General features: G+C 46.9%; 1 protein-coding gene across 7 annotated transcripts in view; it reads left to right on the top strand.

Annotated features, from left to right (window-relative positions):
• Window positions 1-2,347: 2,347 nt before the first annotated feature.
• Window positions 2,348-12,935, top strand: part of MAP7D2 (MAP7 domain containing 2) — a 110,991-nt gene continuing 100,403 nt past the window's right edge. For 4 of the 7 annotated variants that reach the window (XM_007991247.3, XM_037986393.2, XM_007991254.3 and 1 more), the window contains exon 1: window positions 2,348-2,568. In XM_007991247.3, coding sequence (XP_007989438.1) covers window positions 2,442-2,568 — 127 coding nt within the window. In that variant the 5' untranslated portion in view covers window positions 2,348-2,441. The remainder of the gene's footprint in view (window positions 2,569-12,935) is intronic. The other 3 variants (XM_007991255.3, XM_073013847.1, XM_007991252.3) reach the window with 2 other exon arrangements.

Raw genomic sequence — 12,935 nt, forward strand, 5'->3', positions numbered from 1 at the left:
TTAATAGGATTTTGTCATAAAAATTAAGGAAAATTGTACCAATCTTAAAAAGCTTAGTTGGCTAGGATAAAATATTTGCAACATTTAAACCGGAAATTATCTAGAATACAAGAAACGAAATCAACCAGAGTAGCCCAGTGGAAAGGTGGGCAAGGATGGAACAGGCAATTTACAGAAGGGTAAACCAGATAGAATGGCTAATCGTTTTGTGCAGATCTTGAGAACAGTGCCAAGCGAGGAAAAACAAATAGAATGATAGCTTTTATGCAATATCATTTATATACATTTAAAATGCATGCATATCTTCACAAGAGTATTTCAAAATTGCAGCTGCAAAGATATCAGAGGAGGTGTTTATAATTAGGGAGAGGAATGGAAAGTAAAAAGACCCCAAAAATAGAATAAAAGTAGAGAGGGATGCTACACACACGTGTCCATGAGCTCAAGAGTTGGATGAATTAAACTCACCAAAGGTCCCTAAGATAAAGAAGGAGAAAGTGACAGCTCCCACGCCCTTATTTGGCTTAATCTCTGTGTTCAGTTTTCATGACAGCTCAGGGTACCAGCCCCAACCTGCTCACTCTCCTACTCATTTATGTTTAAACTTTGCTGGCTTTCTCACCACACTCAAACCCTACTCCCGGCACACGTTTGGGCGTGTCAGGAACACGTTCATCACTAATTTTTTTTGTGCCACAAAGGGACTGTTACCCAGCTTTGGCCAAGAGTAAAGGTGCCCATTCCTGAGAGTTTCAGCTTCACATTAAAAAAAAAAATTAGGTATAATTAAGAGACCATAAAATTCACCCGCTTAAAATGTACAATTCAATAGTTTTTAGTATACTTAGTTATGCACTCACCATAATCCTAGAACATTTTCATCCAAAAAAGAAAACCTGTACCCATTATTCAGCTTCATTTTTAATCGTTTGTATCTCCCCCCAGGGGTGGTAATAAAACGTTCAGGCTCGTCACCTTCCAACAAGAAAAACGTGCAGCCTGGGGCTCCATGGGAAGGGGTTATCACTTGGCAGGCCTGGGTAAACAGGAGGCTTGAGCTGGCCCTGCCAAGATGTCTTTTTCAATGTTTTTGAAAAGATAGTAAATGTGCATGGCAGTGGTAAAAGTGCATACTTGGGAGGCAACACGTTTAGCAGTTTCTTGTGTGTCTTCTCGGAGAGATCCTCCCCACAGAGGTTTTTTGTTTTGTTTTGCTTTTGAGACAAGGTCTCTGTTGCCCAGGCTGGAGTGCAGTGGCGTGATCATGGCTCACTGCAGCCTCAACCTCCCAGGCTCAAGCGATCCTCCCGCCTCAGCCTCCCGAGTAGCTGGGACCACAGAAGCGTCGCCATGCCCAGCTAATTTTTAAAATTTTTTTGTAGAGACAGGGGTCTCGAACTCTTTAGCTCAATCCGCCCACATCAGCCTCCCAAAGTGTTGGGATTATAGGCGTGAACCACCACGCCCGGCCTCATGGAGGTTTCAGTCAGCATTATTTACACCTCAGAAGAGGAAACAAATTGGCTGCGGAGTGGGGTGTGGTTGAAAGGCCTAGGTCGGCCTACGGCGCGTGCAGCTGCCTTTTCGTTGAAGGTCGACTCCAATAACCTGCTGCTGTCCCTCTCTGGGTGACCGCACGCTGAGGGTGGGGCGTCACTAAACACTGGTTACCCGTGCGCCTCGAAAACTGGAACCTAACTGCTTGGAGGGCGGGTCCTCCGGCGTCTGCACGGGTGGCACTGGCCCAACTGGCACCCACCTGTGGGCCTAGCCAGAAATTGTTTCCAAGGCTGCATTGCTGAGTTTGCATGCAGACACCCAGTGTGTGTAAACGTGTGCGTACTGAGTGAGCATGTATGTGCGCATTGTGTGCTCTGTGTTCACACATTGTGTTAGGATGTGTGCACGGTGTGTGAGAAACTGCACCCCACATCTATACATGCTTTGAGTGTGTATCTGCACTGTGTGAGAAGGTGCATTTATGCTGAGTGTGCACGTTGTGTGTGCATGTTGCATGTAAGCATCGTATGAATTGTGTGCGTACGCACGCCTTCTGTGTGTGCACTGTGTACAGCAGTGTGTAAGGACGCGTGCACGCCCGTACGCGCTTTGTGAGGACTGTTGTGCACATTCCATGCACACGCTATGCGCGCTCGACGTGTGAGAACCGGTGAGCATATCGCACAAGCACGCCCTGCGTGCGCCGTGCGTGAGGACCGGTGCGCCTTTCGCACGTGCACGCCCTGCGTGCGCCGTGCGTGGAACCGGTGCGCCTATCGCACGTGCACGCCCTGCGTGCGCTCTGCGTGGGAACCGGTGCGCTTATCGCACGTGCCCGCCCTGCGCGCGCGCTGCGTGAGGACGCGTGCGCATGCGGACGCGCGCGGGTTCGGTGCGGCGCGGCGGGCTTGGCAGTGCGCCTGTGCGGCCGGCGCATCCCGATGGAGCGCGGCGGCGGCCTCGGGACGGGATCCCGGCCTGAGGGGACTGCGCGGGGAACCTCTCTCCCAGGGAAGATCGCAGAACCGGGAGCGGTGCGGACCTCTCAACCCAACTACAGGCCTCAAGGTATCATCCCCAGAGTGTGGCGGGCGCCCGAGGGCTTCGGGTTCCTGTGGGGGTTGGGGGGGCGGGCCCGACGGCCCAGGGCAACGGTCCTCGAGCGTGGGGGGAAGGGGCACGGCGCAGAGGTGAGATAAATGCCCTTTCACCGGCCCGGGATCCTCTGGACGTGCATCCAAGGGCCGCACCCCTCTCTGTGCGAGTGGCGGGGTTCTTTCTTGGGGCGACCTGGGTGAGTGGGTACACATGGGGGGTGGCTTAGGGTGGGCGGCAGGTGTATTTGGGATGGAGGTGCCTGAGGGGGTGCTGGGGGTCCAGTCCTCGTCCTCGAGGAGCAGTCGGCATGGGGGTCGTTAGGGTAAACCGAGCGGGCTTCTGGGGTTGCCCCGGCCTCCGCGCGCGCCCTGCGTTCTGGAAAACGCGCGCGAGCGCCGCTGCAGCCCGCGGGGAAGGTGGCCCAGCTTCGCGCCTCTTGGCGTTCCCAGGGGGCAAAATCGGCGTGTCACCCGTTGGCAGAAGCAGATTAGCCTGGGCGGCCAGGCGTCTGCCCAGGACCGGGTGCTCCTCCCGCCCGGATGCGCTCCCTGTGGTCTCGGGTATGCTGCTCAGGTGACCCGGCCGCGGCCCCCTCTCGAGGCAGCGGGGCAAACAAGGTTCTCAGTCCTCCAGGCTGCAGATGCTGGAAGCCATGGAGGGCTGGTCCCTGGCTGCCCAGAAGCCAGCGAGGCAGTGGGGGAGACTGTGAGGACATTTGGCAGGATTTTGGATAAGCAGGTCTGATGCTAACGTTCTGTAAAGTGGTTGCAGGTAGTGCGGGGGTGTAAGCAGCGTGGAAACCGATTTCATGCTGTTTTTCCTGACAACATCTATTTTCTTTATTTTTAGTTAATAATGCAGGCTATTTTTAAAACATTTTTTACTGCAGTCTAACATGCATTAAAAAAACCGCACAAAACTTTGATTCGATGAATTATAGTGAAGATGGGGAGTATTTTATATATGATGGGCCAAGAAAAGGAAAGAAATCAAAAGAAATGTTCTTAAAATATGCTTTTTCACGGGGTTGTGGGGGCGAGGGGTATTTTCTGATTGGGCCTTCAGTTGCATCATTCATAGAAGGAGGAGATAGCTTAAATCATTTCCAGTTCGTGTTTTTCATTATGCTTTTTTAAAGGCAGAATTCATTAACTGTCACAGGATAACGTTATAACTACCTTTGAAATGTGTGCTTTTGTTTTTATCCTTTTTGCTTGAAACACTCAAGCTGCATCTGCTAGGGAAGAACCTGGAAACTGCCCACCAGAATGACCCTCCCTGGCAGAGGCGACCTTGTATAATAAAACATTGAAAAGGAGAGGTTGTTTCAGTTTGCATTTTTATTTGGTTGAGAGCTTAAATAATAGTTTATTTCGATGTTTTGTTGTACTCATGAGAGGTGGGGAGGGGCGGTACGATTGGGCCTTCATTGTATCTTGGATTTTATTCGAATAAAGGGGAGATTTTTTTTTTTTTTAATGGAAACAAAATTAGGGGAAGGGGAGGAGGTACTTTTGCGGGGGAGATTCTTAATAAGTTATATTTGGAAACTACTGTAGAATCATTTAATGCACTCTTCTGATATTAAGATTAGCTTAAGACTATCTTCCTTCGTTTGAAATTGGAAATGTAGAAAAACATGTGTGAAGGTTTAAAATGTGAAATAAACACCTATGTGCATTAAGGTTGGTATGGTAAAATTGGAATGTTCAATTTAGGTGCCAGGTGATACCACGATTTGTTATTTGGGGGAGTTAGCAAGGCTGGGTACTTAAAGTCTCCTTAGAAAAATTATGATTTTGAGATCTTATAATAATCTGTCCTGGATACTGATCATTCTTGGTTACCCAGGCCCTTAGCATTTGGGACCCATTCCTGATGAGACTTAACCTGCTTTTCTAGAGAGTCAGCCATTATTCCTAAGCTTGGGCTGGGTGCTGTGAAGGCTGCGAGACAGAAGGACCTGAGATGTTTAGGCTGTTCAACAATTTTGTGTTGCACAGTTGGGGGATATGAGTTGGCAAGTGGTTTTCCTGGGAGCTGTTGTAAAAGACAGCAGGGAAATACCGCTGGTGGTTTCGTCTAGCAACAGGTTCTTCCGATATTGAAATCCTGTGCATGTTCCCATTACCCCCCAGTGATGCCTTCTTTCTTTCCTTTTAATTACCTCTGAATAGAAATTACCAAATCTGTTCATTTTAGTGCTTGTCTGATACACATAGTATAATAAATGAGCAAGTGCTTGTTTCAGTCTGCTTAAAAACCTTTAACCAGCAGATAGAATCACCAGATCTCTACCATAACGTCGGACAGCATCACTGTCACACAGACCCTGTGACCCCCTCAGACTGAAATACTCCTCCCGTTTTTCCTTCAGGAATTCACTTCCTCTAGGTTCTCTCAGTCAGAATTAATGAACTTCCTCCTGTCTGTGCCTGCAGTACCTCCAGCCAAGCACTCTTCCTCTGCCTGTATTATATTAACCTTCATGCTCCTCTAGGCAGATGCTCATTGGGCATCTACTGTATGCCGGACTCTGCTGGCCATTGCTGTTACTAAAGCTGAGTAGATTGAGGTCCAGACTGCCTGGGTATGAATGTCAGCACTCTCTTCTTACTGTGTAATTTTGGGGAAGTTATTTGACATCTGTGAGCTTCAGTTTTCTCCCATTTAAAATGGGCTTTAGAAGCAGTTGTGAAGTATATCACACTTGCTGGATACAGTGGCTCACCTGTAATCCCAGCATTTTGGGAGGCTGAGGCAGAAGGATCAATTGAGCCTAGGAGTTCAAGACCAGCCGGGGCAACAAAATGAGACCCTATCTCTAGAAAAAAAAAAAAAAAAACCAGTTGGGTGTAGTGGCACATGCCTGTAATCCCAGCTACTCAGGAGACTGAGGTGGGAGGATCACCTGAGCCCTGGAGGTTGAGGCTGCAATGAGCCATGATGGCCAGTGCACACCAACCTAGGCAAAAGAGTGAGACTCTTGTTTCACACACACACACATACAAATAAGGGGGCGGGAGTTGCTGAAGAACAATGCTGGGAGACAGAGTACTGTCTTGAGGATGAAGGAATTAATGTCTGTAAAGCAGGCCTGACACACAAGTGCTCAAGCTGGTGCATTTCCTCTATTGGATCATTAGCTTGAGAGCAAGGCCTGGGTCCAGGTTATAGGTACTTCTCTCAGTGCTGCCTGGTGCAGGAGGTGACTGTATCGTCATCCTACCCCTCCTTAGGGTTTTTGTGTACAGTAGGTCTCTGACCATTGTTTCCCAATCGCATCATGCTGGGAGCAGATACGCTGGGTTGAGTGCTCATAAATCACTGATGAGTTGTATTAAAGAAATGTGTTGGTGGAGAAGTTTGAGATAATGGAACTGTAAAGCATGTTTCCTGAGGCCCATTGAGTTTTCCAGTGCATTCTACAGATACATACTGTTATTTAAATTTTTTTATTTTTTATTTTAATAGCTTTTGGGGTACAAGTGGTTTTGGGTTACATGGATGAATTGTATAGTGGTGAAATCTCAGTTTATCGTGTCCCAGTCACCTGAGTAGTGTACATTATTTACTGAATTAAACTCCTTTGCCCCTTGTTCCCTAGGAAGGAGGGAATTGCTCTGCCATAAGATGGCATTTCTTCATGTCCTTTCATCTGCATATCTTCATCCCCTGCCCTGGAGCATGAGAATGTAGAGGTACAAACTGGAAGTTCAGGATAACCTCCCTCAGGGGTTCACAGTAGGGTGGGGGGCCGGACACGATGGCTCATGCCTGTAATCACAGCACTTTGATTTTTCTTTTTCTTTCTTTCAAATCCTTTCTTTTCTTTCTTTCTTTTTAAATGAAGTCTCACTCTGTTGTCCAGGCTGGAGTGCCGTGGCGCAGTCTCGGCTCACTGCAACTTCTGCGCCACCGTGCCCAGGATCCTAGCACTTTGGGAGGCCAAGGCAGGTGGATCACTTGAGGTCAGAAGTTTGAGACCAGTCTGGCCAACATGGTGAAACCCTATCTCTACTAAAAATACAAACATTAGCTGGGCCCAGTGGCACACGCTTATAATCCTAGCTACTTGGGAGGCTGAGGCATAGTATCGCTTGAACCCAGGAAGCGGAGGGTACAGTGAGCTGACATCGTGCCACTCTACTCCAGCCTGGGTGACAGAGCGGGACTCTGTCTCGAAAGAAAAACAAAACAGGGTGGGGCCCAGAGACAGAGAGTAGATGGTTATTGGAGGCTAGGAAGGGTAGTGGGGGGTGGGAGGGAGGTAGGGATGGTTAATGGGTATAAAAAAATAGAATGAATTAATAAGACCTAGTCTATGATAGCACAACAGGGTAGTTATAGTCAATAATAACTTAATTGTACATTTAAAAATAACTAATAGTATGATTGGATTGTTTGTAACACAAAGGATAAAGGCTTGAGGGGGATGGCTAACCCATTTTGCATGATGTGATTATTTCACATTGCATGCCTGTACCAAAACATCTCATGTACCCCGGAAATATATGCACCTGCTACCTACTATGTAGCCACAAAAATTAAAAATTGTAAAATAAAAAAGAAAAGTAGGGTGGGCCCGAGTAGCAAAGGCGTTGGGTCCCCAAGAAATCGGAGTTCTTCATCCTTTTTCAAAGTTGTGTTTAAAACCATTTTTGAATGCTTTAATCCTAACATTGTTCAGATCACCGGGCACGGTGGCTCACACCTGTAATTCCAGCACTTTGGGAGGCTGAGGCAGGTGGATCACGAGGTCGGGAGTTCAAGACCAGGCTGGCCAAGATGGTGAACCCCTGTCTCTACTAAAAATACAAAAATTAGCCAGGTGTGGTGGCAGGCGCCTGTAATCCCAGCTACTCGGGAGGCCGAGGCAGGGACTTGCTTGAACCTGGGAGGCGGAGGTTGCAGTGAGCCAAGATTGCACCACTGCACTCCAGCCCAGGAGACAGAGTGAGACTCCCATCTAAAAACAAAGCAAAACAAAACAAAAAACCAAAAAGCTGTTCAGATAAGGAAGAACAAGAGAACAAGTTGAGTTTGTGTCTCTAGAGTCTCTTTGGTAGTGGGAAGGACCACAAACTTCCTACAAAGTTGTATTTGGTTTGTGGCTCCTGGCTTTATTTACTGATGGCAGCATAGGACTTGGACTTAGCAGGACCTTCAGGGCAAACTGCTGAAAGTCTTTGTGATTTCCCTTCTGATATCCTAGCCATGGTGACATAGCTGCTCAGAGTCTGTCATGTCTAACCCTGCTGCTTCTCCAACGTGAAAGGATGTTTTCCTCTCTTTCAGGTGCCCCATCTTCTGCAGTGGCTAGTGTTTTGAAAGAACACTTTGTCTTCTTGTAGTAATTACATTGATTGACTTACAAAACAGAAGGATTCACAAGGTTGATTTGGGCAGGGGAGAGATGGAGATTTCTGGGGGTTGTTGGTAAATATCCTGGTGGGTCTTGTTGAGAGAATTTAATGAGATATATTGGCTGGTGATACAATGATACTGCCTGGTGTTAGGGGGCTGTTCATGTGCTAAGTTGGCTCTGGCAGCAGTTCCAGGATTTGAAAACTTCCCATGGCCCTGCCCTCCGGCCTCTTTTGAAAGGAATTTCACCAGAAGGATGAGGGGGTGGTAGAGGGCAGCCGCCCTTAGGGAAGGGGTATCCACTGTCCACCTCACATCTGAGTTGGCCACATTTAAATATGGAGTTTACTGTCTTGGCATCTGAGGCTCTGGGACTGACTAGGCCTTGGGATCCCGCCTCATCTGCCTCTGAGGCCAGTCTGAATGCAAGCCCTGATCTGCTTTTCTGTTGGGAAGCATTTGTTTTCCTCTTGCCTAGGAACTTTTTCTGTTTTTAAAAGCCTCGTGATTAGCAGAGTTTGGGTTGTCATTTAAGCGAAAGGAAAACAGGTATGAGTGAGCTACATGCATGCAAAGCATTTGAGGGAACAGCAATCATGCCAAATGCCTGAGATCCTTGGAATGACAGGGTCTGTCCCCAGGGCTCCTAGCTTCTGACCGGTGCTGGGTTTGTTCACCACCTAAAAAGACTTGCTTTTCCTCTCAGTGCCAAATAGGTTGGTGCCTTGCAGCCCCCAGGCAACCCTTTGGAATGTTCCTTGCTCCTTTGTCATCTCACCCTCTTCATCCCTCCCACCCTCTGTGTTTCTGTAATAACAGCTTTATGGCTGGTCGTGATGGTTCACACCTGTAATCCTAGCACTTCAGGAGGCCGAGGCCCACAGATAGCTTGCACTCAGGAGTTCAAGAGCAGCCTGGGCAACTTGGCAAAACACTGTCTCCATAAAAAAATACAAAAAATTAGCTGGGCGTGGTGGCACATACCTATAGTCTCAACTGCTTTGGGGCTGAGGTGGGAAGATTGCTTGAGCCCATGAGGTCAAGGCTGCAGTGAGCTGAGATTATGCCACTTCACTCCAGCCTGGGTGACAAAGTAAGAGCCTGACTCAAAAATAAAAATAAACAGCTTTATCATCTCTATAAAATTCATATGCCATATATTCTACCCATATAAAATGCACAAATCAATGGTTTTTAGTATATTCACAGAGTTGTGCAGCCATCACCACAATCAATTTTAGAACATGTTCACCACCCCACAAAGAATCCGCATATTCATTAACATTCTTCATTCCCCCTGGCCTCACAACCACTGATCTGTCTATATAGAGACCTCGAGACTTCTGCTGGGACAGTCTTCAGCCTTTGGTGCAGACACGCATTGCAATTGCCTAGAAGTCTTGTGGGTGGGTCTTCATGCATTAGAGGTTTAGAAACCAGTATTCTGCATACTCTGTCCTTGAGGTCCAAGACGCGCTTTTACCCTGAAGCCTTGCCTTTTCTCCTCCTGTGCATTCCCACTCCGCAGGGCCTGCAAAGCACTCAGAACCTGAATGTAACATACATAGCAGTCTGCAGTTATAATATACTGCACATGTTCATTTTAGCTTCCCAGACAGTAATGGCCGCTAATTGTTGAGCACTTGTGTGCCAAGTATCAGTATAAGCACTTATACATTATTTTACTTTCATCCTCACAATCACTTTATATTCTTTTTGTCATTTCAGAGACGTTTCAGTTATCTATTATTGTGTAACAAACCACTCAGAAACTTGTTTCTCATAGTTCTGGGGGTTGCCTTGGCTCACTGGAGAAGTTCTGCTGCTCCATTTGGGGTCACCTGGAGTGACTCATGCTGGTACAGTCTACTGGTCTGCTGGGAGCTCAGTTGGACTTGAAATGTCCAAGATGGTCTCTCATTGTCCAGGTACCTAATCACAGGGAGTCTGTCCTGGACTTTCTAACAGTGTGGCTGCTGTGCTTCGAATGAGGAAGCAGAAGTTGCCAGTTCTCTTAAGGCCTGCATTTAGAAGTCCCAGAATGTCATTTTTGCTGTGTTCAGTGGTCAAAGCTAGTCCCAAGGCCAGCCTAGATTCAAGGAGAGAGGAAATAGACTCCACCTCTTGATGTGAGGACAGCATGCACCTACTGGGAAAGGAGAAATTGTTAGTGGCCCTTTTGGAGAATATCTTCTGTAATAGGTAAGTACAGTTGTTCCTTGGTATCCATTGGGGATTGGTTCCAGCACCTTTCCAGGACACCAAAAATCAAGAATACCCAAGTCCCTGATACAAAATGGTATACTATTTGCATATAACCTATGCACATCCTCCCTTTTACTTTTTTTTTTTTTTTTTTTGAGACAGAGTCTCACTTTGTCACCCAGGCTGGAGTACAGTGGCATGATCTCAGCTCACTGCAGCCTTGACCTCCCAGGTTCAAGCAATCCTCCCACCTCAGCCCCTCCAAGGAGCTGGGACTACAGGCATACACCGCTATGTATGGCTCATTTTTGTTTTTGTTTTTGTTTTTTTGAGACAGAGTCTCGCTCTTGTCACCCAGGCTGGAGTGCAGTGGCACGATCTCTGCTCTCTGCAACCTCTTGCTTCCTGGGTTCAAGCGATTCTCCTGCTTCAGCCTCCCAAGTAGCTGGGACTACAGGCACGCACTACCACACTTGGCTAATTTTTTTGTATTTTTAGTAGAGATCGGGTTTCACCATGTTGGCCAGGCTGGTCTTGAACTCCTGACCTCAAGTGATCTGCCCACCTTGGCCTCCCAAAGTGCTGGGATTACAGGCGTGAACCACCGCGCCCCTCCCTCCCTTACACTTTAAATCATCTCTGGGTTACTGATAATACCTAATAAATGTAAATGCTATGTAAATAGTTGCTCTACTGTGTTGTTTTGGGAATAATGACCCCCCCAAAAAAAAAAGTCTGTACATGTTCAGTACAGGTGCAACCATCCATTTTATTTTATCTGAATATTTCTTTCTTTCTTTTTTCTTTTTAAGATGGAGTCTCACTCTGTTGCCCAGGCTGGAGTGCAGTGGCACAATCTCGGCTCACTGCAACCCGCTGCCTCCTGGGTTCAAGTGATTCTCCTGCCTTTGCCTCCCGAGTAGCTGAAATTACAGGCATCTGCCACCACAACCGGCTAATTTTTGTATTTTTAGTAGAGACGGGGTTTCACCGTGTTGGCCAGGCTGGTCTCAAACTCCTGACCTCAGGTGATCCACCTCCCAAAGTGCTGGGATTACAGGCATGAGCCACCACGCCCAGCCTTAATCTGAATATTTTTAGTCTGTGGTTGGTTGAATCCTTGGATATGGAACCATTGAATACAGAGGATTGATTATATGTTTTAATTAAGAAAGGTTATGTATTCAGCCAGAGGTGAGAGATTAAAAAAAGAAGAAAGGTTAAGATATTTGCCCAAGGGCACACAGTAAGTGGCAAACCAGGCCTCATACCCAAGTGTGTTTGACTTCAGAGCTGAGGAAATTTTTTTTTTTTTTTTTGAGATGGAGTCTCGCTCTGTTGCCCAGGCTGGAGTGCAGTGGCATGATCTTGGCTCACTGCAACCTCCGCCTCCCGGGTTCAAGCGATTCTTCTGCCTCAGCCTCTTGAGTAGCTGGGACTACAGGTGTGTACCACCATGCCTGGCTAATTTTTGTGTTTTTAGTAAAGATGGGGTTTTACCATGTTGGCCAGGCTGGTCTCGAACTCCTGGCCTTGTGGTCCACCTGCCTTGGCCTCCTAAAGTGCTGGGATTACAGGCGTGAGCCACCATGACTGGCCCAGAGCTGAGAATTTTTAGCTTCCTGTGCCACCGTGCCTCCACGGATGGATAATAAATTCCTTTTGCGCATGAGCTGTGTCTCCCACATCTGCTGTACCCCTCTGAGGATCTAGCTCAGTACCGTCTAGCCACATATTACAAAGATCTTGTATGTCTTTTACTTAGTACACAGTTGTTTTTCTCCCCAAAGGCGATGGGGATCTCATTTCTTAGAATTTACAGCAAAAATATTATTAAAATGCTTAGAGGAAGAGAAGTTCCATTTAATGGAATTTCCTAGTTTACGAGGAATGAACCCCCCATCCTCCCTGTGCCCACCATTATTGTTAAGGATCTGAAGATATCCTTAATTGGCTTCCTGCCTTAGGACACTATATTGGGTATGCTTGAGGCTCTTGCTGTAACTCCGGTCATTGCTCTAGAAGGACCCCGGAAGATTCTCTGATACTCTAGGCTAGTGTGTCTCAAACTAACTCTGGTAAAGGAGCAGTTTTTTTGTTTGTTTGATTTTTGTTGTTGTTGTTGTTGTTGTTGTTTGGTAAATTTCCAATCTGTTGTTGACCAATATCTTGGTAAAACACAGTAAAGAAAATTATATGAAAGACATGGAAAATATAAGTCCCAATTTTTAAATAGCAGGTTAGGTTAAATATTAGATTTAAAGAGCTCATTAAGTAACAGAATACTCTGTCCAGTTGCTGTAAATGTTTCTAAATGCATGCTCTCAGCGAGGTGCAGTGGCTCACACTTGTAATCCCAGCACTTTGGGAGGCTAAGGCAGGCAGATGACTTGAGGTCAGGAGTTCAAGACCAGCCTGGGCAATATGGCGAAACCCTGTCTCTACTAAAAATACAAAAATTAGCCGGGTGTGGTGGCGCATGCCTGTAGTCCCAGCTACTTGGGAAGTGGAGGCACGAGAATCGCTTGAACCAGGGAGGCGGAGGTTGCAGTGAGCTGAGATGGTGCCACAGTACTCCAGCCTGGGTGACAGAGTGAGACTCTCTCTCAAAAAAAAAAAAAACCTTGCTCTCAATGTATGCCTTTATTCTTTATTGCAGACTGATAATGAATAATAAAGAGATTGTGCTCCCTCCCCACAGCCCATCAGGGTTAGGCTGCTCAGGGTTTCCTGAAAAAACAAAAAACAAAAAACAAAAACCTAAA

The sequence above is a fragment of the Chlorocebus sabaeus genome, chromosome X (genome assembly GCF_047675955.1).
Source record: "Chlorocebus sabaeus isolate Y175 chromosome X, mChlSab1.0.hap1, whole genome shotgun sequence".
NCBI classification, from domain to species: domain Eukaryota; kingdom Metazoa; phylum Chordata; class Mammalia; order Primates; family Cercopithecidae; genus Chlorocebus; species Chlorocebus sabaeus.